The following is a 26,567-nucleotide window of genomic DNA, read 5'->3' as shown; positions in this document are numbered from 1 at the left end:
TCTGTAATTGCTTCTGTGCAAGCCAGCAACATTTGCTGGCTGTGTCAGCTGGTATGGATAGACAAATCTGAAGTTTCTTTTTTGTGCTTCTGACTGTCACCAGCTTCTGGGGTTTTTACAATGCCTGTAGCATCCTGGCCGTGTCCATCCTGTAGGCAGCCTGTGGGGTTTCAGCCCCAAATTGATGCCCTGGTGGGAGGGGACACTGCTAGTTTTTGTAAGGGCACTGCCATTTGCTGCCAATTTATTTTGAAGCTTCTGGATGTGTAATATATTCTGCTTTTAGAACACAAATCCCCTCAATGTTTATAAAGCAATATGCATAAGACACTTTTCTTCTATTCAGAGGCCCTCTCTGCTACCTTTTCCCTTCTAATGCACATGTAACCTTGAGTTTCCATTGCCCAAGGAAAAATTCAATACCTTATTATCTTCTTCCCCTTTTTATAACTACTCTTTTTTGTTTTCAAACTCATTTAATCTGTTATTTGACTTGCTGGTTCGCAAGTAGCCTCTCAGAAACCATCTTGCCCTGCATCCTTGTGAGCACAGAGGGCTCTGCCATGGGTAATGTCCTACTAATACGTCAAGGCTGATGGTTGATTTGTCTGCTTTTTTTCCTCCTCTCCCATTTCAATGCAGAAGAGTATGAAGAAGAAGGTAACAAAAAAAGCAGAACGTAATTTATCTTTCTTTGATTCTTGGTCCTGCTTTTCTCTTGTCTACATTTCACCCTTCTCTTTGGTGCTTGCTGTTAAAGGCGATCTGAATCACTTATCAGTAAACCAGTTGGAAAACAAAAAAACAATCAAGTTTCTTGATGGTTGCTGTGATGTGCAGAGCCTTCATGCTACAGTGAAATGGAGTATTTATATGAGGGGATGGTGAAAAAGCTGGGGGCTCATCTGTCCATAAACTTGGAGCTTTTTAGAGCAGAGACTGGTGCAGAGCCCCCATAACATATCATTGGTGAACTCCTGCTGTTCTCATTTTGGCGGTGTCCACAAATTGCGTTTTAATTTAGAAATTGAAAAGAAGAGCGGGTTGTCCAGCTCCTGAGGAGCAGTTGACAGGGCACTGCTGAGGACAGAAAAGGCAAGGCAGAGAACCAACTGGCAAACATAAAGTTTCTTACCATGCCTTTAGCTGGCAAAATTTGGTTTGACAAGCTGTGAGAGACAGAGTGCTGATCTGGAAAGATGGAGCATGAAAAACCCTTCTCACCCAAGTTGTTTCACCTTTTGTAGGCAGCAGGGAGGAGATTATTTTGGAGATGTATCACTGTCTTTGCTGGGCACTTTCGACACACTGGCTTCAGTTCAGGCAAGTGTAGATGCCAGTTGTCATCCTTCATTTTCTCAAGATGTCTGGAACAGAGCTAAGGGCCAAACTCTTGGAATTTCTCCCAGGATCTGCCCTTAGTGTGTAAAGCATCTTCTAAGGGGGTCAAAAGAAAAACCCTTTACTGGAGGTGGAATATTTGCACATGCAGGGTATGAGACCAGCTCAGAGACAGAGTTGTCCCTGTGTAGAAATGTCAATTTTGGGGATTTATACATAGCAAAGCTTTTTTTTTTTTTTTTTTTTTTTTTTTTTTTTTCTTTTGTCATGGATTCCTCCAAGTTGCTGCAACAGGCAAATTCCCATCAGTGGTGGTGGGAACAGAAGCGCAACTGTGGCCATGGTGAGACTAGTTTCTGCTTCTGCTATAAGGTACATTATCCTTAAGTAACTATTTCCCCGGCATTGCTTCTGAAGGGACCACAGGCTCAAAAAAAGAAAAAGAAAATAGAGACACTAAATAGGTTGTAGAGCTGCCTTCAGTCATCATCTGTCTCTCTGGTCCTGCATGGAGTGGCAGAGCCAGGAAGGTGAAGGCATTTTTCATGCTCCATCCTTTACATCTTGTCAAATGTCAAAAGAGCAAGCGAAGGGTGTTGGTCCTACAGACAAGCCTTCCTTAAAGGAAAAGCATTTTTTTGCCTCCTTTCTTCTCTAACCATCTACTTTTTGTTTTCAAGAATTTAATGACTGATATGACATTAATAGGCAGGTGAATTTCTTTTTAATCTGCATGACTGGCTCCTCTGAAGTGTATCTTCTCTTTGCTCCATACTTTTGCATGTGTCTCTTTCTGATGTCATCCATTTATTTTCCATATAACTTTTCTCCATCACTTTCTAACCACCTTTTTTCTCCAGGCCTTAGCTCACCCCACCACCAGTTTCTAACAGTTCTTTGTTTTCATTTTCCTGCTTGCTGTTGCTTCTTGTTCCATGACACTTGCCACCTGAAGCTCAGGAAGAAGGTATGTGACATGGCTTCTGCTTTCTTTCTCTCTCAGTGCGGAGGGAGAATGTGTGTAAAGAAATCCAGATCAAATATTTCACATCCAGTGTCAACACTGTCTTGAGCCACAGGCATCAATGCAATTGTGTACACTGATGTTGTTTATCGAGCTGGTAGGAAATGGGGCCAATTTTATTAAAAAAAAAAATTGAAATTTGGTCTGTTTTATTAAAAAAATATTTTTATTTATTTAAAAAAACCAAAGCATTTAGATATATATAAAAGAAATAAAATGCATTGATTCTACCTATAAAAATGTATATAATATACACATATAAAAATATATATGTGTATGAAAACAAGCATATATATATTTGTTTTATAATACATTTTTTACTGAACCGCTTGACTTATTTTTGGCACAATGGTGTCAAAAGGAGTATTTTAAAGGGAGGGAGACACCCTGCAAAGTTTATATTCATCTGGTAAAATTCAGGAATTAATTTGTTTGACTTTTCAAAATTGATAAATGTTGGTGAAAAATTTTTACCATATGAGAAAAAAAAAAAGTAAAGCAAAAGAAATATAACAGTTTTATTTTTGGTTGAAAATTTACCAAAAATTTGGTTTAAGGTATTTTAGCCAGCTCTAATAAACAATAACATACTGGATGCCTTTTTATGTGGTTTTCACTTGTGGTCATATTCCCATATTTCAGTAACATTTATAACCTCATAATGTGCCCATAAAAATGTTATTTTTAATTCTCTCTTACCCTGTAGTTCCATCATTGTGTATTCTACCTGTAACAGCCTGGGAGCTTGGCAAACCTCAGGACTGTTCCAATAACATATTTCCTGTTTTAATGTTTCTTCTCCTATTTCTTTTGCTGTGTGATGTTTCCCACACACAGAAGAGACTCAGGAAGAAGGTAGGTGAAGCAGCATCTCAGCCCTGCTGGTTCCTGCACCAGCAGGATGATGTGCACCTCGATTTTGCAAGGTGGTAGAAGAAAGCAAGAAACAAGAGAAAGATGCTGGCACAAACTATTGGAGGGCTTTTCTTGTCCCTTGCACAAATTTCACTGAGGGTACCCCACATCCCTGAATATCTGTGCAGACACCTCTGCTCCAGTTTTGGGGAGGAAGCAGCACAGAAAATCTGGATACTATCCCTTTATCCAAGACACAATGTGCTCTGAGGCTAATTTTTAGCCCTGGGTATTTGTGTGCCATGGAGTAACTGAGGTCTGGCTAGAAAGGTTTCTAGAAGGTGTCAACTGGTTTCTCCTATGTAGCTTGGCAGATCATGACCAGACAGATTTTGAAGTCAAAATCCATCTGTGGTAAAATATGTGCTTAGCCCTATGTTATATAGTACATATGCTATAATATCATATTATGTATAAAATATATAATATATTTTATAAGTTAATGAGTGAATAAGTTAATATAATGTGATATATAATATACATAATGCTGCAGAATTATAACCATGTAGACCCAGCTGGCTCCTCACATTGCACACAGCATTGGCAAGGTGGGACAGTCAGGGTGGAAGAGGGGCTGGAACAGAAACAGAAACTCACCCTTTGCAGTCAAGAGGTTTGGGATGTGGTGCTCCAAGAGCAAGGAGCCAAAGGGTGTGTTGGTTCCATATTTGCAAAGCTTTGTGCTATGGGCATATTTTAAACAGGGGTAAACCTGTCTGTACTGCCACAGTAGACTCTGAGCAGTTTGCAGAGTTTTTACAGGTCCAGATGGTTTTACATTTCTTGTATCTGTGTGTGCTCTGATCACCTGTCTCATTTCATCTCCTCCTCTGTTTCCTTATTTCATAAATCCTGTGCTTTAAAAAAAAAAACTCTCTGTTGCATTCACACACTCTTTAGTCTGTTCTCGTTTTCCATCTCATTGCTTTTGCTTCCTGCCACATCCCACCTGATGAAGCTCCTCCAGCAGGTACGTGCCATCACCTTCCGAACTGCTCCCTGCAGTCTCCTTGGTGGTGGTGGTGGGGCCTCAAGGGTGGTGCAAGAGGAGCAGTACCAGTTACTTTGCCTTTTTGCTTCTGCTGTCTTTGCTTTCCACGTCCCCTCTGTGACGGGCTCTGCTGCTGGAACACACAGGAATAATCTCAGTGCGAGGTCTGGCAGAGTTGTCTCAGTGGTAACCCAGCCTCGCTGCCACCCCTGCCACGTGCAAGGCTCACCATAAAGCCCAGCTGGGCAAGGGCAGGGGCTGTCCTCTAAAACTGGAACCAGAGAGAAATTCCAGCATGTGATATTTGAGCTTACTGTGAGATTTTCCCTGTCTGATATATTTTTGCTTTTTCCCTTCACATGAAGGGAAGTTGTTTCTCAGCCACATGTGCCTCAAATTCCTTTCCCCTCCTGGCCATTAGCATGTTCTTTACTGGGATAAAACTTTTCCCCCTGAGCAGAATTTTCAGCCTATGGAAGGTTTTCAGCCTATTTCAGCTCATGTAATAATGTATTTCTCCTGATGTTCCTTTGCATCCTGTCCTGTGGCTGTTCACACCTAAAGAAGCTCAAGAGGAAGGTATGTGACATGACGCCTGAATTCTTGTCTTTAAGAGTAAGCTTTGGCTTAGCCAGCAAACCATAAGATGGCAAAAGGAAATGAGAGTTACAAATTGGCATATTAATATAGACAAAACTTGCCACCACTTTGTTTTTTGTGCTGTCTGCCATCATGTTCTGTCTTGACATTGAATGCACTGTCAATGTACATGGTAACTGTTGCATGAAATAAATGCTTGAAAAGTGCTGGGAAATGTAAACTTCTTAAAAGGATGAATGTTGAAAAGCCTTTACTCTGAGATTGGTTGGATCTCCTTGGCAGACTTATTTTGGACCATTTGGGGTGGATCTGGCCTGCAGACTGTATGCAGAAATGCTCATGATTGGCTGATATTCTTACAATAGCCTTTCCACGTGTCTTATTTTCAGCTTAAACCCGGTGGTATAAAGCAAATGGTGACAAATTTGATGCTTTAGCTTTGCAAATGATTAAAGATGGTGTTCTTGTTCATGTAATGGAGTTCCTAGGCCACTGTTTCATGACAGTACTTGCAGCTACCCAAAACCTGCTGGCCTCAGGTTGTAAATCCACTTGGGCAAGCATCAGGGTTATGAAACAGCATGCTGCTCCTGGCTTTGGGCAGGACTGCAGGAATGGCTGTATAAGACAAATGTAATCTGATATGGCTGCTTAAATCAGCTTTATATTTTTAATATCTCAGACCATTTGCACCCTCACTTCCAGTACTGCTTTTGGTATCCATACTAATTTTATTTCCTTGCAACGTATTCTTAGTCTTTCCCTCCCCCTCCATTTTGCCCAAGTGAAAAGATGTTCTGATGCTCCTAACGCTCTCATCTCCTTTGCATTTTGCTCTGTGACTCTTCCCACATGCTAAAGCTCACGAGGAAGGTATGTGCCATGACTTGTGAATTCCTCTGTTTCTGTCTGGAGCAGTAACTCGTGCAGAAATTCTGGAGGTGGTTGAAGATGAGCTGATGCAAAAAATATCTTCTGCACGGTTGCTTTGCTTGCATAGGATATGTGGCATGATGAGTAATGAGTACTAACTGCTATTTGAGAACAATGCCTGGGGCACAGGATGGGCACTGCTTATGTATTCCCCAGCACCTGATGTCTCCAGCCAGGTTATTTGTATGGACACCAGTTGGTACAGGGATAGTTTTCCTCAAACCATTTCCTCTGTGCCATGCCCCAGGGTTAGAGGTGGGACAGCCATTTTCTGAGGCAATACTGTGTGCCCTGGTTGGGTGCACCTCTTCCCCAGTTCCCCTGCCACTGCACAGAGACAGAGCTCCCTTTTGCAGCAGTGTATGGAGATGTGGGGAGACTTGCACCCAAAGTCATGAGCGTTTCAACAAGTGACATGGTGTCATACCTAGTTTTTACTGTTGGGGTAAGGATTGGACTAAGTGGCATCATTTTGGCTGGAGCATATTTGAGAAAAGATGCAGTGTGGGCTTTTTCCATACCTATTGGGGTATTTCTGGTTTAATGTGCATTATGCAAAAAAATGGGGTGGCAGGGTTGTATTTTTACTTGATTTTGTAACCAGAATTAAGGTCCAGATGTGGTAAGACAATCTCTGTGACTGGCAAAATAGAAGGTCATGCTTCTTAAAGCATCAGCCTGGCAGCCCAAACCCATTTACTGTTCAATTGCCCTTCTTCCTGCCCCTCTCTGCTTGCCCAACCAGGCTTCCATGGGATGTTTTATCCTGCAGGTTGGAGAGCAGTAGCATGCTCATACTCACCCTCCCACATTGGTGTGCAGCGCTATGCACCTGTGGTGAAATCCTGGGCACCAAGAAAATCAATACCAGCTCCTCAGAGCCCATTGATTTTAATAGTGACTGGGATTTCTGTGCACATGAATAAGAGCAGGTTGTCTATACCCCTTTTGCACATTCAAACTTATGGGTAGTGGACTTAATTTAAATACAAATCATGTTTTTGTCAGCCGAAGGCTATAGTGGCATTTGATTTATAACATTATGAATTTATATGTTAGGCATCTGCATTTTTATATTCAAACAACCCTTCCTCTTCACAATTCTAATTGACATTCATATGTGCCCTCTATTTCTTGCTTAATCCTATTAATGGCTTTTATCCCTTTAATACCCCCTCCACCACCTTGGCAAAGGAAAGTGTAGAAGTTTTTAGTTATCCTCTGTTTCTTGCTCTAATTCTCTTATCTTTCTTTGCATCTCCTTCCCTACTACTTCCCTTTTAAAGAAGTCCATGAACCAGGTATGTGACTTCTGAATTCCTCTGCGTCAGTCTGAAGGGTTATTGTGTGCTGGAAATTCAATTCCTCTTGGCAATTTCACAATTGGGTCATGAGCTGAATGCTGAACTGGGACAAAATGGAAACTTATCAACCAACCAAAAAAAAAAAAAAAAAAAGAAAAAAAAGAGGAACACTCTGTTGACAGCTTTTGAAAATTATGGTTTTTATATAGTTAAAACATTTTGTTCCAACTTTTTTCCCCCTCTCTCCTTTATGGAAGATTTCCAAATTTTGAAATGAAAATTCTATTTTAGATACTTCTGAAGCATTGCCTTTATGGATAATGTGGGGTATATATATTGTGTAATGCAAGAACAAATCTGGAATAAGAAGATGCCACAAGGCAAAAAGTGGAAAAGTTTTGTTCCAGAGATGTTAATATCTCTGCAGCCTTTATGGTTGTGAAACGTTTCTAATTTTTTTTAACTAAAATTTCAGCTATGTGAGTTCTGAAATACTGAAATTTAATTTAAACTCTGATTTATGTTGGAAAATTTTAACCCCAACTCTAGTATTATACTCAGGAATTCAAGGATGGTGGAAGTAAATATAAAAATCAAATATTAATGATAAACAGTAACTTGCAGCTTCCTCACACCTTTGACAAGTCATAATTTCCTCATCACTCTGTGACGCATAATGAGGATAAAGCTAACTGCTGCATGAAAAATGTAGTAACATTTTTTGTAGACAAACATCTCAATGTAGGAGCTCTAATAACAGGCGCTCACCGGACTTGGAGTCACCCTCACAGTGCGTATGGGCATGTTATAATGGTTATTACCTGGGAAAACAGAAACTGAACTTGCAGTGTCCTCTAAACTGTCTGTGGAAATGATTCTGTGCCATTTGGAGTAGCTTTATTAAAGTAGTCGCATCTCAGCAGCCTCCCAGCCCAGCTATTTCCCTCTGCTGTCCACAGAGGGAGACCAGCCTCTTAGTTCAGAGCAGATTAATGCTTTTGCCAAGGCTGGAGTGAGGGGAAAGCTGATTGATTTTTACATGACTTAATACTTCAACATTCATCTCTTCACTGCTTCTCATATCTCTCCTGTTCTCATCGCTTCTTGTTTCACATCCTTCTCTTCTGTTTTTAATCATATTAATTTTTGTCTCTTAATCTGCACCTAAGGTTTTTCTGACTGTTTTGCATGAGCTAAAGGTCATTGCTTCCATCAGAGCTGCTCTACCTGCCTCTGTACCTCTTTTCTATGATATTTATTGAACTGATACTCACTACTTGCGAGCTGGTTCTCTAGCATTGACAGATGTATGAGCTTGAAATTCGTGCAAAACACAAGGTATTAACATAGTATGATAAAAAATAGAGCCATAACCACAGCCTCCCCATGCTTTCTTTTCCCTTTGTAACATAGAGCACAATAAAACCAAAAGACAATGTAAATATAACAAGCTTAACAAAAACCTTTTATGTCATAAGGAGACTGTCCCAGCTTTTCATGTAACTGCATGATTATTTACGTTATTAATGCTGTCTTTGCCTCCCATATCTTCTAAGTCACAGCTTTGGCCTGCACGTCACAGTTGTTGCTGTTGTGGAATTCTTGCTCTAATTCTTTTCTTTTTCCTTCTTGACTCTTTCCACCTAATCAAGCTCATGTTTGTGACATCTAAATTCCTATGTATTAATCAGAAGCATTCCTGTACATAGGAATTTGAAGATGTTGAAGAATACCAGAATCATGAAGAATCAATCCATTCTTGAAATTCCCTAAAACTTATTTTCCCTATAGGAGAGTATAAATATTGTTTGTAACTGAAGGATCACCATCTAAGAAGCTCAGAACAAGCTTTTTTAGTGTCCCTGAAAACTTTGAAGGCTGTGATTACCCCATAGCCCCTGAACTATGAGGGTACCTGGGCTGCAGAAACCCAAGCTGCTTACACTTGCAGAGCGTGGATTTCAGAAAGATTCTGGCACACAAACAGTTCTAGTCCTTTGCAGCAAAGACAAGCTTTGTGCAAACACAAATATTGCCAGTTCTCCACAGCTAAGCTCAGAATCTGCTAGCAGAGATTCTTAGATGGTGGAATTTCAGGTGCAGGCATAGGGATACATCCAAAGCAGTACCTCCTTCAGTAACTCTCATATCCTCATGCCAGCTCTGATAGCTAAAAGGGCAACTGAAACCTAGGTAACACTAAATGCTTGTAAAACTCTCTTCTTGGGTATGTTTTCTTTCAAATTTAAGGATCACCAGTGTTACTACACTTGCCCATGGTTTATAAATTTGCATGGTTTAAACTGTTGCAAATCATCAACATTCAAATTCCCTTTATCTTTTGTTTCTATGGCATTTCCTTCCTATCTACTTCCCACTGTAATTACACTCCTTTTCCACTCTTATTAACAGTCCATCCCTATAACTTGGTCTGCAAATTATACTTCTCCAACCCAGTCTTACCAAAGTTTGAGGTGGTCCCTTCCTGCATAACTTATTTCTAATTCTTTTATCTTCTTTTCCTGTGTTTTTCCCCTGACACATCCTACTAAATGAAGCCCCCCCTCCAGGTATGTGATTTAACTTCTAAACTCCTTGGTGTCTGCTGGGATGGTGTGTGTGAGAAGTGAATACAAGGTGACAGGGGATAACAACTGATCAGTTAAGGATGGATTATAATTTGCATGCCTTTGGGATGGTTCTATTATAGTTTAATATTTTTTCTCAGTAAAGTGTAATCAGCAGTAAGGTGGAGGTAACTTACTCGTTGCATGAAAATTTCACTAGAAACTGGGGCAACACACATATGCTACTATGAAAGGGTAGCTCAGCAAAAAGTCTCCTTGTGGAATGCATTAAATTCTGCCCTGTGATATGAGAATGAATATTTCTTCCTCTAGGGAAGGATTTATTTAAACTCTCAGGGCAGAATTTGACCTGTTGACTGTACATGAGGAATATAAACACTGTGAGAGTTCATGGGTTTTTTATGCCTGCTTTGCAAAATATTTGGTGGTGTGTGTGTATGGCTGAAAAGCAAAATCTGCCCTGCAAATTCACATTGCTGATCTATTCATGCTTTGCCAAAACCCAGAAGAATGACATGTAGACCTGCACAGACGTCTAATGAACATTTTCTTCCTATGAAGTAATCTGTTTGTAATTTTACATTGCAAATGGATTTGAAGAGCAGCAGTACATTTACATAGACATCAATTTTGTCTTCAAGGAAGAAAATGGCCTGAGCCATAGATCTAGAAGGGAACTGAGCTTCTTTGGAAGTTAGCTGAACGTTGATGATGAGTTATGGCAGGTATTTCAGCAGGTTTCTGAACCACACTGCATTTATTTCAAATGGCTGAAATACTGCTGTAGTAAAGGACGGGTTCAATAGCGCTTTGAGATGCTGGCTATGTTCATGTGCATATTTCCAATCAAGGTAAACCTTGGTTCACTGTGCTGTCAGGTTGTGCTTTATGCCATATGATGATTAGAAGTGTTTTTTAAGCACTGCACTATTATCATAAATCTGCCTCTTTTACCTTTCCTGTTCTGTGACTTCTCCTTATGTGTTATTTCAAATGTAAATATTTTACCTGTTTACTACTTAACTTCATCCTTGGCTCCCCTTTTCCTCCCTGCCCCTCCTCCCCATTGGCTCAGAAGCTCTTTTGGTGTGTGAAATAACAGGTTTCTTGTTCTCATTCTCTTGTTGTCTATCGCAACTTGTTCCATGACACTTCACACCTGAAGTTCATGAGCCAGGTATGTGACATGACTTCTGGTTTACTCTACCTAGGTGCAACACGGAAGTGTGTATGTGTGTGAGAGAAGGAGAGAACAGGAGTCCTGGGCTGGTAGAAGAGAAGAAAACAAGAGAAACAGACACTAACCACAATTATAATTTGCAGCCCTCTTCTCCGTTAACCTCAATGCTTACTGCTGCTTTAACATTACAGCATTTTCAAGTCCTGATAATCTCGCCAGTTTTCTGCCTGCCTGAGTTCACAAATTCCTTTATTTTTTCTCCTGGTCTCTTTCTCAGGATTCCAAGAGCTTTAAATAACTGTGGTTTTTTTTTTTTTTTTTTTTTGTTTTTTTTTTTTCTATTTCCTGTCTTTCCATCACTGCTTGCACCACGACAACACAGCAGAGGAAGCTCATGAGGAAGGTATGTGGTGTGCCTACAGACCCTCATCCTTTTACTCTTTCAGTGCTGGGGAAAGTGTCAAAACCACTGACCTTGTTCAAGAGAAAAGAGAGTATGGGAGGGAAATGGTTTTTCTAGATGGATTTCAATGAACATGGAGAAAGGGACGCTTGTTAGCCAAGTCAAATCACCAAAACAGTGTTTTTCCTTCTTGTTCCATCTCTGGAGAGTCCAAGGTTCCCAGCATAATATGGAGGGAGTGGGGACAGGTCCTCTTAGAACAGTGCTTGTTGTGGACTGACTACTGTGCTTCTTCTCTTTTTCTTTTGTCCTCCAACCTCCAGCCAACGAAGAAGGTGAATACAATGATGGTAGCTCAGTATTGTTTTAGGACAACAAAGTCATCTTTCTAACATCTCACTCTGTTTTATGTCTGTTTTTGTTCCTCACTTTATTTTAAATTCAGGAACTGGGCCAAAACATCTCTGCTGCAAAGAATCACTCACTGTGCATATCCAGTCACCCTTGGGGAGTCATTAGTGTGTTGAGAAGCCTCTACATCCTCATTAGGATAGTAGATGGTGAAAATCAAGCTCTAGAAGCTTGCTCTGGACTTGTCTTTTAGCCAGAATCTGTTGTGTCCTAGCTCTCATCAGCAAAATGTCTCTATCTCCAAAATTCAGGAAAGAATCTCATAAATCATAGTGGCATATTTGAAAATGGAACTGAGCCCTGCATAGACATGCATCCCTCACACAGCCTTAGGTGGTCATGGGCTCCAGGCCTGAATCTACAGAAATGTAAACTTTTGCTCAAGGCATGCACTTACAATTGTGCTAAATGTGAGACATCTATTCAGATGGGTGGAGCTAAATATAGCCTGCTTGTAATACTTGGTTGTGTGGGTGCTGGAGCACAAAGGTAGGGACAAGACTCATATGAAAGGATGAAAACTAAATGTATGCAAGGTCAGTGTTGCTCTTGTAGAAGATAACTTAGCCCCTCCCTGGCCAGTTTAAGCATATAGAAAGTTCTCATGGAGGTTTAGAGGCTGTTGAAGTAACTTGGTTCTTTTTGACTGCCCCAGCCCCTAGAACACCCTACATTTTCTATGTTTCCTTGTTTTGCTTTTGTCGATTTTGTTGTTGTTCTTCTTCTTTTGTTTTAATTTTCTTGCTTGCTTTTCAGGCTTCTTTTTTAATATAGGGAAGTATCCTGAGGACCTTCCTGACCCCCCCTCTTTCTCATTCTTTTCTTTTTAATAGCATATTGATTTCCTTCTTTTCCCAAGGACACAGTGTGAGTTAGATATGTTGCTTCTGAGAAGTGGGATTAAGGGAGGGTGTTTAGGGATTTCTGAGTGAAATAAAGGCAGTTCAGATGGATTCCCAGAGAAGGAGAGCACCATGTGTATATCTAAAGACTGGGCAGGAGCAAGCAGGGTGGTGGTATTTTGGTGGTGTATCCTCTCCCCGCACAAAGCCTTTTGGAAACCAGAAACTCAAAGACTCTCTAATCACCAGGGCAGTGAACTTGGATTTGCAGTGTCTCTTGCCTTCTTTTGGCAGGGTTCTATGTAGGGATTTTGTCTCAGCCCCATGGCTCACAGTCAGAATGACGGGAACGTCAGTCAAAATCCGCCATAGGAACAGGAATTTGCTATGACAATTCCTGCTGGTCAACGAATTTTGGCCCAGTTCCTTGCCTTGGTGTCTTGAAGGGGCATTTCAAAATAAATCCTATCCCTGGACTGCTTTTGTTTCATACAGTATGGACAAAGGCTGGGTCATGCACTGCAGAGGATAGAATTTTTTACTGTTTAATTTTTAATAAAATACCCCTTTTCTGGTTTTCTGGAGGTACCTTTAAGAATTCTAACTACAATTTCTTATTTCAAGAACTAACCTTGTTTTTTCATTGTTACAATTGTTCGTTGGAGTGCTGATTTGGTGGCAGCTGAGACCAAATTCACACAGTTATTGACAGACAGGTGTCAATCCTGGCAACCAAGATCAACAAACAAAACCAGTCATTTCCTGTCTACTCTTATTTTCCCCCCTCTCTTTGAAGTGTTACTAACTGGCAGCTTTAAGCCAAACAGGAATGTCTATTAAAATTATCTGGGTATGTCATGAAGGAAGGGAATCCTGTGTAAATAACATACCTGATAGAATGGTTAATTATAATTACTTTTCCTCTCTCTAGGTAAAAAGCAATTTAGCTAACATGTTAAAAAGCTCACTGGCTATTTGAAAAGCAAAACAAAAAAATAAGTGGAGGAATAGAAAAGCACGCTGTTGGCTAATGGTATTTTTCTTCAGGAGTGATTTGGGACTTCCTTTATAGTGGAGCAGTCTAAAACACATTTGTAATTACATGCTGTTTATTTTCTTAGCATTGCTCTGGCATCTGGAGGCCTCAACTGAGAAATGTTTTGGCATGCAGTGTTCTTGCAGTAAATGAGAAAAGTCTACCCCCTAAAATTATGAATTAATGAAATTTGTATGGGAAAGAGTGAAAAAAAGGAAATGTTGGTTTCTGATTTCTTTTACCCATCTTTCACATCTTTTCTCTTGATTATCTCAATAACCCATTTCCAACCACTCTCTCAATTTTTTCTTATGCAACACCCTTACATCTGATTGCCTCAATAATTTTTTCCAGTGGAAGTTTTTTGCTATTTTCCCCTCTTATAATATTTCATTTTCTTTTTCCTATTTTTTTCTATTTGCTATTCTAAATCTCCACCATCAGTCCCCAAACTGCTGGATAAAAATAAGCACTTGAAAAAATTTAATATCTTTCTGAATTATGATATCAATAACAGGGTTCATGCACCTGCTACTGAAGCAGTTATTCTTACTTTTACTTTACAATTTTTAATTTTTTTTTTACCAGATTCAGTAGGCTGTAAGCTTTTTTACCTCAGTTCCTCCCACTGAGCCAACACAGGCAGAATCTTGTCTTGCAGAATCCCTAAGCATCCCTGAAAGTTCAAATGTAGTGTGTGGTTATGAAAGTCAACCTGGGTCTTTGAGAGAATGGGCCAGAATAAGTACATAGGTTTTATTTATTTCTGTTTGTGAGAGTAACAGCACTGAACTTGCTGGCATTAAGCTGGAGTTAATAACTGAAGTTTAAAAAGAATAGCAGGGAGGGGAGTTGACCACAAGCACAAATGTTAAGCGAGTAACTCATGAGACCAGCACATTTCTGAGAGCCAGGGAAAGGTCACTTATTTCAAGGGAACAATTCTCACTGCCAGAGGGCCCGGGCTGGCAGTCTCTGTGATGGTTTGGCTTGCCTGTCAGGGCAGTATGCCTCTCCTGGAGATGAAAACATAATTCCCATTAATGCCCATGGGAATTTTGCATGTACCTCAGCAGGAGAGGATGCTTGCTAAGAGAGAATGGCCTTTCCAAGCTGGGTTTGAGGAGCATCACACAGTGCAGAAGAATAAGTACCATCCCCATGGCGTGGAGGTATCTCAGGGACACATGCCCTAAGATGTCTTGGAAGCCAATGAACCTGGAGAAAATGTGTGTCATAAAGGTTTTGCCCTCCTGGACTCCATGTGAGGCATTTGAACAAAACTGGTGGAGCCTGGTTATCACTGAGATATGATATTATGAATTCGAGTTAACTTTAACAAAAAAAGTGCTGATTGAAAAAGGCATCATTTTCTTCTACCCTCCAGCCCAGCTGGCCTCCATAGAGCTTTGGTCAGGATGATTTGAGAAAAATAATTTTGCATTTACATAAAATCACTGCTTTCCAGATGCTACATTTGGCACTTTTATACAGTCTCTTGATTATTTTCTGCCAAATTCTGTTTCGAGGGTAAACCAGCAAAAGGGGTGTGTGAATGTGTGTATTTGTTTTGGAAGTGCTTGAGATTTAACCAGTTTCTCTGTATGTTTTCCCTAAGATTAAATTTCCCTTCCCTCCTTTTACTTTAGCAGCTGGTGTGATCTCTGTTGTTTTAACTTTCTTCCTCCTTTTCCTTTCCTGTTTTGCTACATCCTTCCAAATACAGAGGAGAAGCCCAGAATAAAGTAAGTATGATGGACAGGGTTTCAAAGCCCTGGGCTCATTTTCTTGATCTAGCAGAAGCCCTTAGATTCTCTATTAGGCAAATGGCCACCAGAAGCCTTTATGCAGCTCTCCCTCACACAACATCCATCTGTTTGTTCCTGCATATGCTGTTCCAGGATGTCTGCTTCCTTCAGAGGATGCCTTAGCAGCAGTTACTGGCCTGGGCCTTAAGACTTGTTCTTGGTAGAGTCAGAGAATTCATGGACTGTCTGAGATGCAGAGGGCTCACAGTATCCCAAAATACAGGCAGCTCCACAGTAAATCCTCTGAGAGGCCATGGCTGGGAAACTGCCCTCTCCATCCAGGGTTACTGACAATGGCAAATGTTGGGCTGGGCTGAGTTGAGCTTTGCTAAGGTTTCCCATGGACCTTCTGGCCCTGGGCCCCAGCACCTTCCCTTCTCACTCTGCCAGCTGCCCAGGATGGAGTGTACAGCCCTGCACAAGCAGACTCGCAAATAAACACATCTTTTCGTGCGGTACGGAATGACCACAGGCTTTGGGAATAAAGAGGAGTTTTAGGGATAACTCTCTGCCCTGCATGACCTTCCGGGAAGGACAATGGTCCTTAGGACTTTTCTGGAGTAGTTTTCCACTGATGTACTCTTTCACCCCTCCCTATCTCCACCAGCATTCATTCTTGTCAGCATGGTTCCTGAGGGCAGGGTGGGATAGGCTATTTAAAAAGCTGCATATTATTTAAGGTTAAAATCCTTTTGTTTGTTTGTTTGTTTTTTTGTTTGTTTGTTTTTTTTTTTTTGGTGTTTTTGTTTTTGTTTTTGACTCTCTGCAGACTAACTGCTCCTAAAATACCAGAGGGTGAAAAAGTAGATTTTGATGTAAGTATTCCTGAGACTGGCTGTGTTAGTCCGTTGTACCTGATAATAGACATGAGTGCAAACCCACATAACTCCTCCTGCATTGGATATTGCTGAGGGTAAAGGCAAAGACAAAAGTATGGTTGATTTGTCATTTGATTTCAGCAAAAGGCTACTCTCTGCTCCCTGAAACTGTCTGAATGCATTCACTGATAATGTGACTAAGCTAAAGTCATGTATTTATTTTTTTGTTTATCTCCTTGAATCTTTGAAGCCATTATGAGGAGAAAGAAAGTGTCTTAGGGATCTCAGATCCTCTGTCCCATTGTTGCAAATGCCTTTAAAGTTGCAGACTGTCATCTGTTGCTGAGAAACATTAGCTAAAATTACAATTATAAGTAGAGAGCCAAACACCTTCCTAGAACGTTGATACAAAAATGAAGAAATCCTGGTGTTGAAAAGCTCCACAGAAATATTTGCTTTACCCAAAATGCAGGAATATTTTGTAGGCAATATTTCTATTACAAAGCCAACAGGAGGCAGCTGAGTATATGCAAAGATAGGTGTGTAAGCAAAGCCAGGGATAAAATAGGGTGTAGGGAACTGGGAGATTTGGATTCTTTACACTTCTGGGCTCCTGACTGTTGCATAACTGGAAATCCATAGATTTCCATGGAAATCTACAGACATTTTCTACTTTAGTTTCTCTGTGCATGCAGGGTGCTGGGAATGTCCAGGACATAATACTGGAGCAATATGGCCTTAATGAGTTTTCCTGCTTTTCTAGGACATCCAAAAGAAAAGGCAGAACAAAGACCTGATTGAACTGCAGGCCTTGATTGACAGCCACTTTGAAGCCAGAAGAAAGGAAGAGGAAGAGCTGGTTGCCCTCAAGGAGAGGATTGTGAGTCCTTGTACTCCATTTCCCTGTACTAGATTGAGAGATCATTTGTAGATGAGAAGCTGAAACTGCTGTCAGACTTTGACAGAAAGCTGTGCTGTCATGTACTCAAGTCATCATCAAATGGCTTCTCCCCCCATTTGTCCCCTCTCTTAGCCCCTTGTTTTATATCTGAGAATTGCACAGAGACCCTTCTGCATGCTCTAGAAAGAGAGAAGGTGGCTCACACTCAATGAAGCAAAGCTCTTGGTAGTGGGGTGTAGCAGTGGAGGCAGGTAAAGCCATGGTGGTGATCAAATGCCTCTGCCACTGCTCCCTGCAGGAGAAGCGTAGAGCTGAAAGAGCAGAGCAGCAGAGAATCCGGGCTGAGAAGGAGAAGGAGCGTCAGGCAAGGCTTGCGGTAAGTGTCTTTGCTTCCCTCTCCTTGTCCCTGCATCCAACTGGAGAGATCTCTAGAGACAGAAAAACTACAGGTTCTGCCTGCCTCAGTCCAGAGGTGAAATGACCACTCTCTAAAGCAAGGGCAGAAAACAGGAGTTGCTAATTCTCATAAATATATTTCTCTGATCACATTCCCTGCACGGACACTGGCTGCTGGGGAAGCTGGGAGTCTGTCCTGGAGTCACTTGTTTTGTGTGTTGCACTCCATAGGAGGAAAAGGCACGGAGAGAGGAGGAAGATGCCAAGAGAAAAGCTGAGGATGATCTGAAGAAGAAGAAGGCTCTGTCCTCCATGGGTGCAACATACAGCAGTTATCTGGCTAAGGTAAAAATCAAGGATTGATGAAAGAAATATGAAAACATTTAACCATTAAGTTGACTGGGAACAGTCTTCATTAGAAGTTGAGGAAAAGGTCCAATGTTGCAATTGTTTTATTCAGGCTTAATTTCTGCAGTCTGACGTTAACTGGTGTTCTGAAAATAGGCTGACCAGAAGAGAGGAAAGAAGCAAACAGCTAGAGAGACGAAGAAAAAGGTCCTGGCTGAGAGGCGCAAGCCCCTGAACATTGACCACCTTAATGAAGACAAGCTGAGGTAACATGTTTATCTTAATTTATGGAATGTAATCCACTGATATTTGGTTTTACTATCCTGGAGTCTTCTCTGGTGATAAAATGAGGTAGAGGAGGGGGCCTTCCTTGAAATTCATCATGGGACACACTTAAATTGTGCCCTTGCTTAACCTGGAGAATGGAGGAGAAATGGGAATGTAGGGAGGGGTTGAAATGGTTTGGTAGCCCTCTAGCTGTGCTCCTGGCATAGCTCTGTTAGCCTATTCTGCTAATTAGGATTAGTTGCTCACAGGGCTAGCTCTGGAATTAGCTGAACAAGCCTACAGACTGGTATCTGTAGCATTCCCAGGGGTGAGTTAATGCTGCTAAGGTATGAATAGGATCTCCATGAAGGCTGGAGGTTTGGAAGCTAAGTGCCCTGGTGCAGAGAAGTCATCAGATGATAGTCTGGACTGTCACCCTGATTTTTAAAGATTTTCTAAAGCCTTCTGAGTTTACATTCTTGTAACAAACTTTCTCACACAATGTTCTGTAAATAAATTATTGTTTTGCATTCCTTCATAGAGGAGGAGAAATTTGATGGACTAGTAGTTTGTTCAGTGTCGTTGGAGAGGTGGCACTTTCACCCTCCAATCCACTGTCACCTTTGGAAAACTATAAATGCTGGAGTCAGAAAAAATAAAGTAGTCTCTTTACTGTGACAATAGCAACAGCTCGTGTCGTGCTTTCTTGTGTCCTATAGTGACACTGGACTGCACATGTTGGAGTTTACAAATGATTGAAAGTGGCTCACCTCAGCCCTGACACAGATGAGATTGCACAATGGCAACCACTCTGCTTATCTGGGTGACTTTCAGAGTCCTCCTTCCTTCTTGTCTGATTCCACTGCAGTCTTATCTTTTATTAAGAGTTAGGGGGAAAATTAGAGGAATTATGTTAATGTGTAACACATACAAGACTGCAAGTCTAAAAGACTTGAAGGTGAGAAAAATGTGACCTTGAAAATGATGAGTAGCTTTAAGAGAACACAGGGGGTTTACAGGAAGATGTGTGAGTGGCATTAAATAAAATTCACTATTAATATGAAAACAAAGGAAAATATCTGATGCCATGTGTTTCTTCCGTCTTCCCTCAGGGACAAAGCTAAGGAGCTGTGGGACTGGCTATATCAGCTGGAGACTGAAAAGTATGATTTTACAGAGCAGATCAAGAGGAAAAAATATGAGGTGAGTAGAGAGGCCATTTTGCTAATGGTACTGGGTCCAAAATGTAAAAATCTCTCTGATTCATCTGGCAAAAGTCATGTTGTGACATGATTTGGATCTCCAATGACCCTCTGCAATATTTATGCAGCAAAATGCTTGGAACTACATTCCCCGAACATACATACTTGAACGGGATTTCACATTTTAGGCTAAAATTGAATAGATCACTTCTAAGGTTTTCAGTGCCCCATGGAAAGGCAATCCCAGTGGAAAATGGACCCCCTGCCCTCTTCTGAAACATTATTCATTCTTGTTTATCCATAGGTAACTGTGGCCTGAAAACTCTCAGTTCACACACCTCCATTGCAAAGTAATATTTTTAGATCCATCTTTGATTTCAAACTTGAACGTTGTAAGTTTTATTCCATCGCAGATTTTCGGTGGCCTGAGCTCTCTGGAGTTACTGAAAACTGTCTCCAGAGAGGAGCATCTGACTGAAGTGTCAAATGGTAGCAGAAAGTGGGCGTGTTTCCTTCACACAGTCGCTGGATAGATAGGGCGGCACTCACCCGCGTTAGGTTTCAGTGGCTGAGAAATCCTACTGGATCTCTGCTTCACTCTCCTTTTAATTCCCAGTCACACAGACACATGCTGACAGGCAGTGAGCAACACCAATGTAACTATCTCAATCTCTCTTAGATTTTAACAATGCGTTGCAGGCTGCAGGAGCTTTCCAAGTTGTAAGTACAATGAACTTGCCTGTTTAACAGCAGCAGCAAAGGCTACCAAATGCATGAGCCTGCCGCATGGTCAGAGCCGGCACCAGACGGGAGCTGAAACTTGGCTCCAAGTGCAGAGAGAAAAGAGAAAAATGGATCTTGTGTCTTCCATTCACTTCCTTTTTCTCTCCCTTTCCATTCTTTGAAAAGATGTAAAGTGGTAATTTAGGAAAAGAGTCAAGAGTTTAACAGGGATTTACTTAAAGAACTGAGCATGCAATCTATTGAGAGCACCTTAAAATAATTCCTTATCCAAAACTCTGTGTCCAAAACCAGGTATTGCATGCATGGGAGCATCACCCTGATGCACCTGGGGTACATGCAGAAACAGGGATACATGTGTAATAGCTTGGACTACAGTGTATAGAGAATAGTATGGGTTTGGAAAACTTCTCCACCTTGTGGCACATGGTTATCTAGATCCAGAATACTGCAGAGGGCTAGCTTAATGATAACAGGCCAAGTGGGTGTGGAAAACAGGAAATAAGGCCCTGCCAGGGGAGGGGTACATGCTATGGTAATGAGACCTCTGCATAAACAAAGAGGTGGGTGCCTGCTGATGAAAAGCAAGGAGACAAAGCACAAAGAATGAGCAAAGCAGAAGGAAAACACACAACTAAGTTGGGAGAGGAAAAGTGGAAGAATAAAGGGAGGATGACAGGAGGAAAAAATTAGGAGAAAGGTAAGTGAAAATAGGAACGAGAATGAAGGAGACACAAGCAAGGATGCAAGGGAGAGAAAAAGGAAGGAAGTAGGACACAGAAGTAGAGCCATTCTTTAGCTCTAGTGTCTGTTGCTCTTTGGTGCTTCATTGGAGAGTGAGTGTCATAGTCATATCATAAGGTTTATGACTGAAGGTAAGTCTTAAGTTCTTGGGTCAAACTGAAGACAACTGGTTCTCCTCAACACTTGGGGAAAATAGTTGGCTGGAAAATAGCAATTTAAACTGCTGTGACAAATACTAAATCTTCCACAAGTAAGTACAAAAGCAAGTGATCTGTTGATCTTTCCTTGCTTGTGTTGTCCTATTCCTGGTAATATTTCAGTCTTTTATGTTTTTTCTGTTTGCCATGGGAAGACGTGAGCCAGGAATTACCAGTTCTTGGTACAACTGGAATGTATGACTTTTGTTTTTCTTTTTTTGCACGTGGAGAATGTCAAGTGCAACTTTAAATATTCAAATTTTAGGTCATCAATTCTTGGACTGGCAGAGCCAGTGCAGAATTTTGAACTGTGCCAAAAGCAAAGTATATGTCATGGCAAGGGCATTTCTTCAGTCCAGGAAAACGAAGTTGAACACTGACTCAGTTACAAATTAGAAGATGAAGGGCAAAAGTCTTTATCACATCCTAGTGTACTGTAGGCTCTTCCAGTACATGAGTCCCAGGATTTCAGTAATGAGTCCAGGCCTACAGACCAAACAGCGCTACTAAGTCAGGCTATATAATGTGTTTATCCCATGCAAGGTAGGTGTTTCCTCTCCTATGATCCTATGCATCAGGTAATCTTCTCTTATTAAATGAGTGGCTGGGAAAGTGGTGAGTGCTGCAAGCTCCTCACCTTCTGCTCTGCCAGCCAGCAAAAGGTATTCCAGCAGAATGTGATACCCATCTTCCGTTCCTGAGGTCCCCATCCAAAGATCACTGAACATCTTTGGGTTTACACAAACACTTGATGCATAGGAGTAAGGGAAGAGTGAGAAGGTGACACTGAGAGACGAAGGTGATGGAGGCATCCGAGAGTTTTCCAGTTGGCCAAGGTGATATTCAATTCCAGTTTACATGCCTGCAGTTTGACATGCGAGTCCATGGGAGATTAATTTCAATATGTAGAAACACTTCTGGTAAGGGTTATAAAATTCTAGCTCTTCTGTCCCTATGAAGTTGGTTTGCAGATTTATTGCCAAGAAGTAACATTTCTGTCCTTCAACCGTGGGTGAGCTTTTATTTCCAAGTATTAATTCCTCCTACAGGCGCCTGTTTTGAGCACTTCAGCAGGTAAAATGCTACTCTCCTTGAGGGAATAAGGTTTCTTTGTCTCTAAAAACCCTGGTCATGTATGTTGTTTGCAGATTGTCACCCTCAGAAACCGGATCGATCAGGCCCAGAAGCAGTAAGTATTTATATATCCTCTTCCTAGCTCCTGGCTTGGGGATATCTTCTCAGTGTTCAAATGTGTCACTTCAGCCTCAACACTGACATTTTGTTGTTGCAATGAAATGGGGCTAGAGATGGAAGGGCCACTCCCATCCTGCCTCACATTGAGAAAATGAAGGGGAAACTGAAGTGAATGTAACACCTAACAAGAACAAATCATGTTTCTTTACACCATACCTTCAAAAATTTCCTCTGCTTATTGTTGGGTTTTTCAAACACCTGATTGAGGTGCTTTGAATACTTGAGGGACTACAGCCCTAGTTTATGAAGGATAAACAAGTGGTTGCTAAGTTTATAAAGAATGATGTGTAACAAGACTAACATAATGGGATTTCTGTTGTGAGTTCTTTTCACTCATCATCTCTCCCACTTTCCTTCACCGCAAGACTACTTCATTACTTTTTTGAGTCTCATATTTTTATTCTAGGTGTTTTTAATGGATTTATGAGATACCAGAGGTATTCACATGCAGAAAACTAACACTCACAGAGAAGAAACTGCAGGGCAGAAAGGGAGGAGAGGTCTCCAGTGGTGGGTTTGCTCTTCTCTGTGCATCTGTATCTTTTTACCAAAGTCATACCTGGAATGAAGCAGTGGTCTTTGGTGATATCTTTGGATGACAGGAGTGACCAGTTACTGCCTTCCCACTTCCCCAAGATGCCCTGGCTTATCAAATGAATGTAACACTGGGGGTTTGGTTGTCTGTAATGTCAAACATAAGGCTTGGCCTTCCTGTGGTATTTTCTGTACAGAGCTGTAGGCTGATAAACCTCAGCAGAATGTGCAGCTGCAGAAGGATGCCATGGCTTGTCTGGGTGCTCCTGCTCTTGTGGGGTGCTACCACACCACCCACAACAGGCCTGCTTGTTCCCCCAAAAGACATGATACTCTCCCAGGCCATCATTTGAAAAGGTTGCACTGAGAAGCCCAGAGCTAGTGAGATTTCTGTGTGCTTAAGTTTCTATCCATGTTAGACACTATAATTCCAAGGCAGTGCCTGCCAGCGTGTTATACAAGGATCAAATGAGTCTCTTGCTTCAGACTTTATTAAATCTCCTTAAGCACACTCTAAAGGTTAGGTGTAACATCAAACGTCACAGGTGCTTGTGGACATAAAAGGAGTCTGTCTTTGTTTGAGGAGCTATGCAGTTCCTACACTGGGTTTTGAACCTTCAGAAAGGCTGGCAAAAGGGGCATAGAGCTTAATTTAAGATAAACAGAAAGCACATACTCTCTTTATGTAAACCATCAATTTTTTAAAATAGACCAAGCCTATCTTGGTCAAAGGTAAAGTATCCACTATGTGTGTGTGTCTGTCATTGTGCTACATCCTTCTGTAAATATGGCTGGTGCTCTTGAACTGATCCATGGGGTAACACAACAAAAATCACCCCAGATGTCATGTCCCCATGTTTTTCTTCTCCCTGGAGGAACCAGTGGTTCTGAAGAAAGGCCTCTGTTGGCAGCAAGGCCCCACCACCTTGTGCTTGGTCCCCAGCCCCACACTCTGCATGTACTTTGGTTCAAGAAGCAGCCTCATCATTGTGTGTGTGAGCTGGAAGGGTTTGGGGGTGTGCCAAGCCCCGCAAACCAAGGTGCTGCTAATGGGAACTAGCGCAGAATCTAACTCAACTAACTTCCTGCCCAGCCTCATTCTGAGTTCAGGCATCTCAGGCAGAAGGTAAGTGGCTTGCATGTAGGATTGCCCTTCTGTGTGCAAGAACTCCAGGATAGAGTTTGCGTCAGGTGCTTTGAGTGGGGAGTGTACCTGGAGTGCTCCCATGAACACCATGAACAAGACAGGGATACTGATATGAGATCAGGCCTAAAAAGTTGTTTGAATTCTTTTGGAGGCTCTTATTCTCATGATATAAATAACCACTCTGCTAGAGCAAAGCACTTCTTAGTTGTATTTAAATTAGTGTTCAACTTTTTGCCTCTACTACTGAATGGAGCATCTGGGGAGTTTGATTAGAGCTCTTCCATACTGAGCAAATTTCTCTAGATAGAGCTCTAAATCCTAAAATCCAGAGCACAGCAGATTTCAGATATTCAGAAAATATCAAGTCTGTGCCTGCATAGACCTGTTGCTTAGTTTGGAGACCACCTAGATTTCTACCCTGAAAATCCAGGAGTCTGGAAGGGTCCATCTCTTTCAGGCATGAACATCCTACCTTTCACACTAAGAGCCCCAGAGGAATATTTTTCCACAATATCGACAATATTTTTCTTAGGATGTGGTCAATGGCAGGTGTGCCCAACATGTGAGAAGCGAAAGCAGCTGAAACCTAACCTAAGATACCAGAGATATCAGAAATACCAGAAATGCAGAGTGGCCACAGACCCCCTCTGCTTCCATCATGCTGACATGTTTTTCTTTCCTTTTGCATTGTAGCAGCAAGAAGGCAGGAGCCAAGGGCAAGGTTGGTGGGCGCTGGAAGTAAAGCACCAGGCAGGATGGCCTTTAATGGTGTGCTGAACCCCTGCTGGTCTCCTCTTTCCTCCTTCACTGATCCCTTGTGTTCTTATGCCTCAATGATAACAAAAAATCACATCAGCCTGGATTGGCTATTGCTGCTGCTTTTCTTCCTGGAGGGGTCTGGTGGCTTCCTCAGGCAAGGGGAAGCGGTTCCTTGTGGAACTGGGATGACTCCTTGCTGGCATCTTCAATTCCTGCTGAGCATGTCCCTTATCCTCCTGATACCAGTCCTATGCTGTCCTGTAGATTGCTGTGTACAAATCTCTGGATTTTGTAAATAAAGCACAACCAGTACCTACTCCAATAACAGCCCTCTGGAATGGTGTTTTGTATTTTATTTAATGCCTTCCCATTTTCCAAGGATTTGGGAGTTGGTCCAAACCCTTATCATTTGATCTGTCTCTCCAAGTGGGAAGAGGCTCAGTGTCATCAGCAAAGACTCAGGACTGGGGGCCTGTTTTAAGCCATCATATAGGCAGATACCAAGAGCCGACTGTTCTCAGGGGGCTCATAAACTGGCTGCCAAATGTAGTTGAAATTGACTTCAAAGTTCAAGTGATGAAGTGAATCAAAGAATTGGGAATAAAGGAACAAATCTACAGAAGTGGTAGTTCTTAGCACATAGCTTTTATTAAATGCAGATGAGTGCAATAGAGAATGATTTATTCAAATATTACATTAAAATATTTATTGAGGCTGTTAGCCTGCATACAATATTAAAGTCCAATACTGAAGTGTGAATTACTTGGTTAATCCAGTGTAGATGTCAAAACATGAGTAGCTGTTACTAAATTTGAGATGCAAGCTGTTCTGTAGGGCCTCTTGTCTTTGCCAACCCTTGAACTGCCCTGGTGGAGGTAAGTCCATTAGAGTCTCTCCCATGTTTCCAAATTTCTGTTTCTGGTAACTGTTGTCTCTCTGTTGGCATGTGCTGAGGTGTCATGGACTCATCAGTGGTTTAGGTGTGAAGAGGCCTGAAAGATCACATAGTTCAAACTCCCCTGCCATGGGTAGGAGCACCTCTCATTAGACCAGGCTTCTCATAACCCCATCCAGCCTGAACTTGAACACTACCAGGGATGGGGCATTCACAGCTTCTCTGGGCAACCTGTTCCAGTGCCTCACCACCCTCCCAGTGTAAAGAATTTAATCTCAGCATCTAATCTAAACCTGCCCTCTCTGTTTAAAACAGCTGCCCATTGTCCTGTCATGGGATACCTTGGTAAAAAGTCTCTGTCTTTCTTGTAACCCTCTTACATACTGAAAGGTCACAATCAGGTCTCCACGGAGCCTTCCCTTTTCTTGGCTGTGCAACCCCAGCTGTCTGCCTGTCCTCACAAGGGAGGTGTCCCAGCCCTTCCAGCATCCCTGTGGCCTCCTCTGGACCTGATCCATCAGCCCTGTATGTGTTATGCTGGGGTCTCACCAGCATGGAGGACGAGAGTCAGGACAAGACCACAGGCAGACAGCACTGCAGCATGCCACAGAGACAAGATTTTCATGCAATCACACAACTGTTAGGGTTGGAAGGGACCTCTGGAGATTGTTCAGTCCAACCCCTCTGCTAAGGCAGTGTCACCCAGAGCACGTGACACAGGAATGTGTCCAGGTGGGTTTCAATATCTCCAGGAGTGAGATTCTACATTCTCCCTTGGCCAGCCTGTTCCAGTGCTCTGCCACTCTCAGTGTGAAGATGTTCTTCATCGTGTTGAGGTGGAACTTCTTCTGTTTCAGTTTACGGCCATTGCTCCTTGTTCTGTCGCTGGGCAGCGCTGAAGAGTCTGGCACTATCCTCTTGGCACCTGCCTTTGAGATATTTGTACACGACAAGGAGACCCCCTCCGAGTCTTCTCCAGACTCAACAG

The 26,567-nt window shown here is 41.8% G+C and overlaps 1 protein-coding gene across 1 annotated transcript; it reads left to right on the top strand.

The window, feature by feature from the left end:
* The first annotated feature begins 648 nt into the window (after positions 1 to 648).
* On the top strand, positions 649 to 25,009 carry TNNT3 (troponin T3, fast skeletal type). The gene is made up of 13 exons (XM_053980691.1): positions 649 to 660; positions 4,181 to 4,250; positions 4,836 to 4,850; positions 11,259 to 11,279; positions 15,295 to 15,313; positions 16,146 to 16,191; positions 16,958 to 17,074; positions 17,394 to 17,471; positions 17,723 to 17,836; positions 17,996 to 18,105; positions 19,219 to 19,309; positions 22,139 to 22,179; positions 24,619 to 25,009. Exons 1-13 carry the CDS (start codon positions 649 to 651, stop codon positions 24,665 to 24,667), a joined length of 783 nt encoding a protein of 260 aa, XP_053836666.1. The 3' UTR covers positions 24,668 to 25,009.
* The last annotated feature ends 1,558 nt before the right edge of the window (positions 25,010 to 26,567 follow it).

Source organism: Vidua macroura, chromosome 6 (assembly GCF_024509145.1).
Source record: "Vidua macroura isolate BioBank_ID:100142 chromosome 6, ASM2450914v1, whole genome shotgun sequence".
NCBI lineage: Eukaryota > Metazoa > Chordata > Aves > Passeriformes > Viduidae > Vidua > Vidua macroura.
This window is presented reverse-complemented; position numbering and strand designations above follow the sequence as displayed.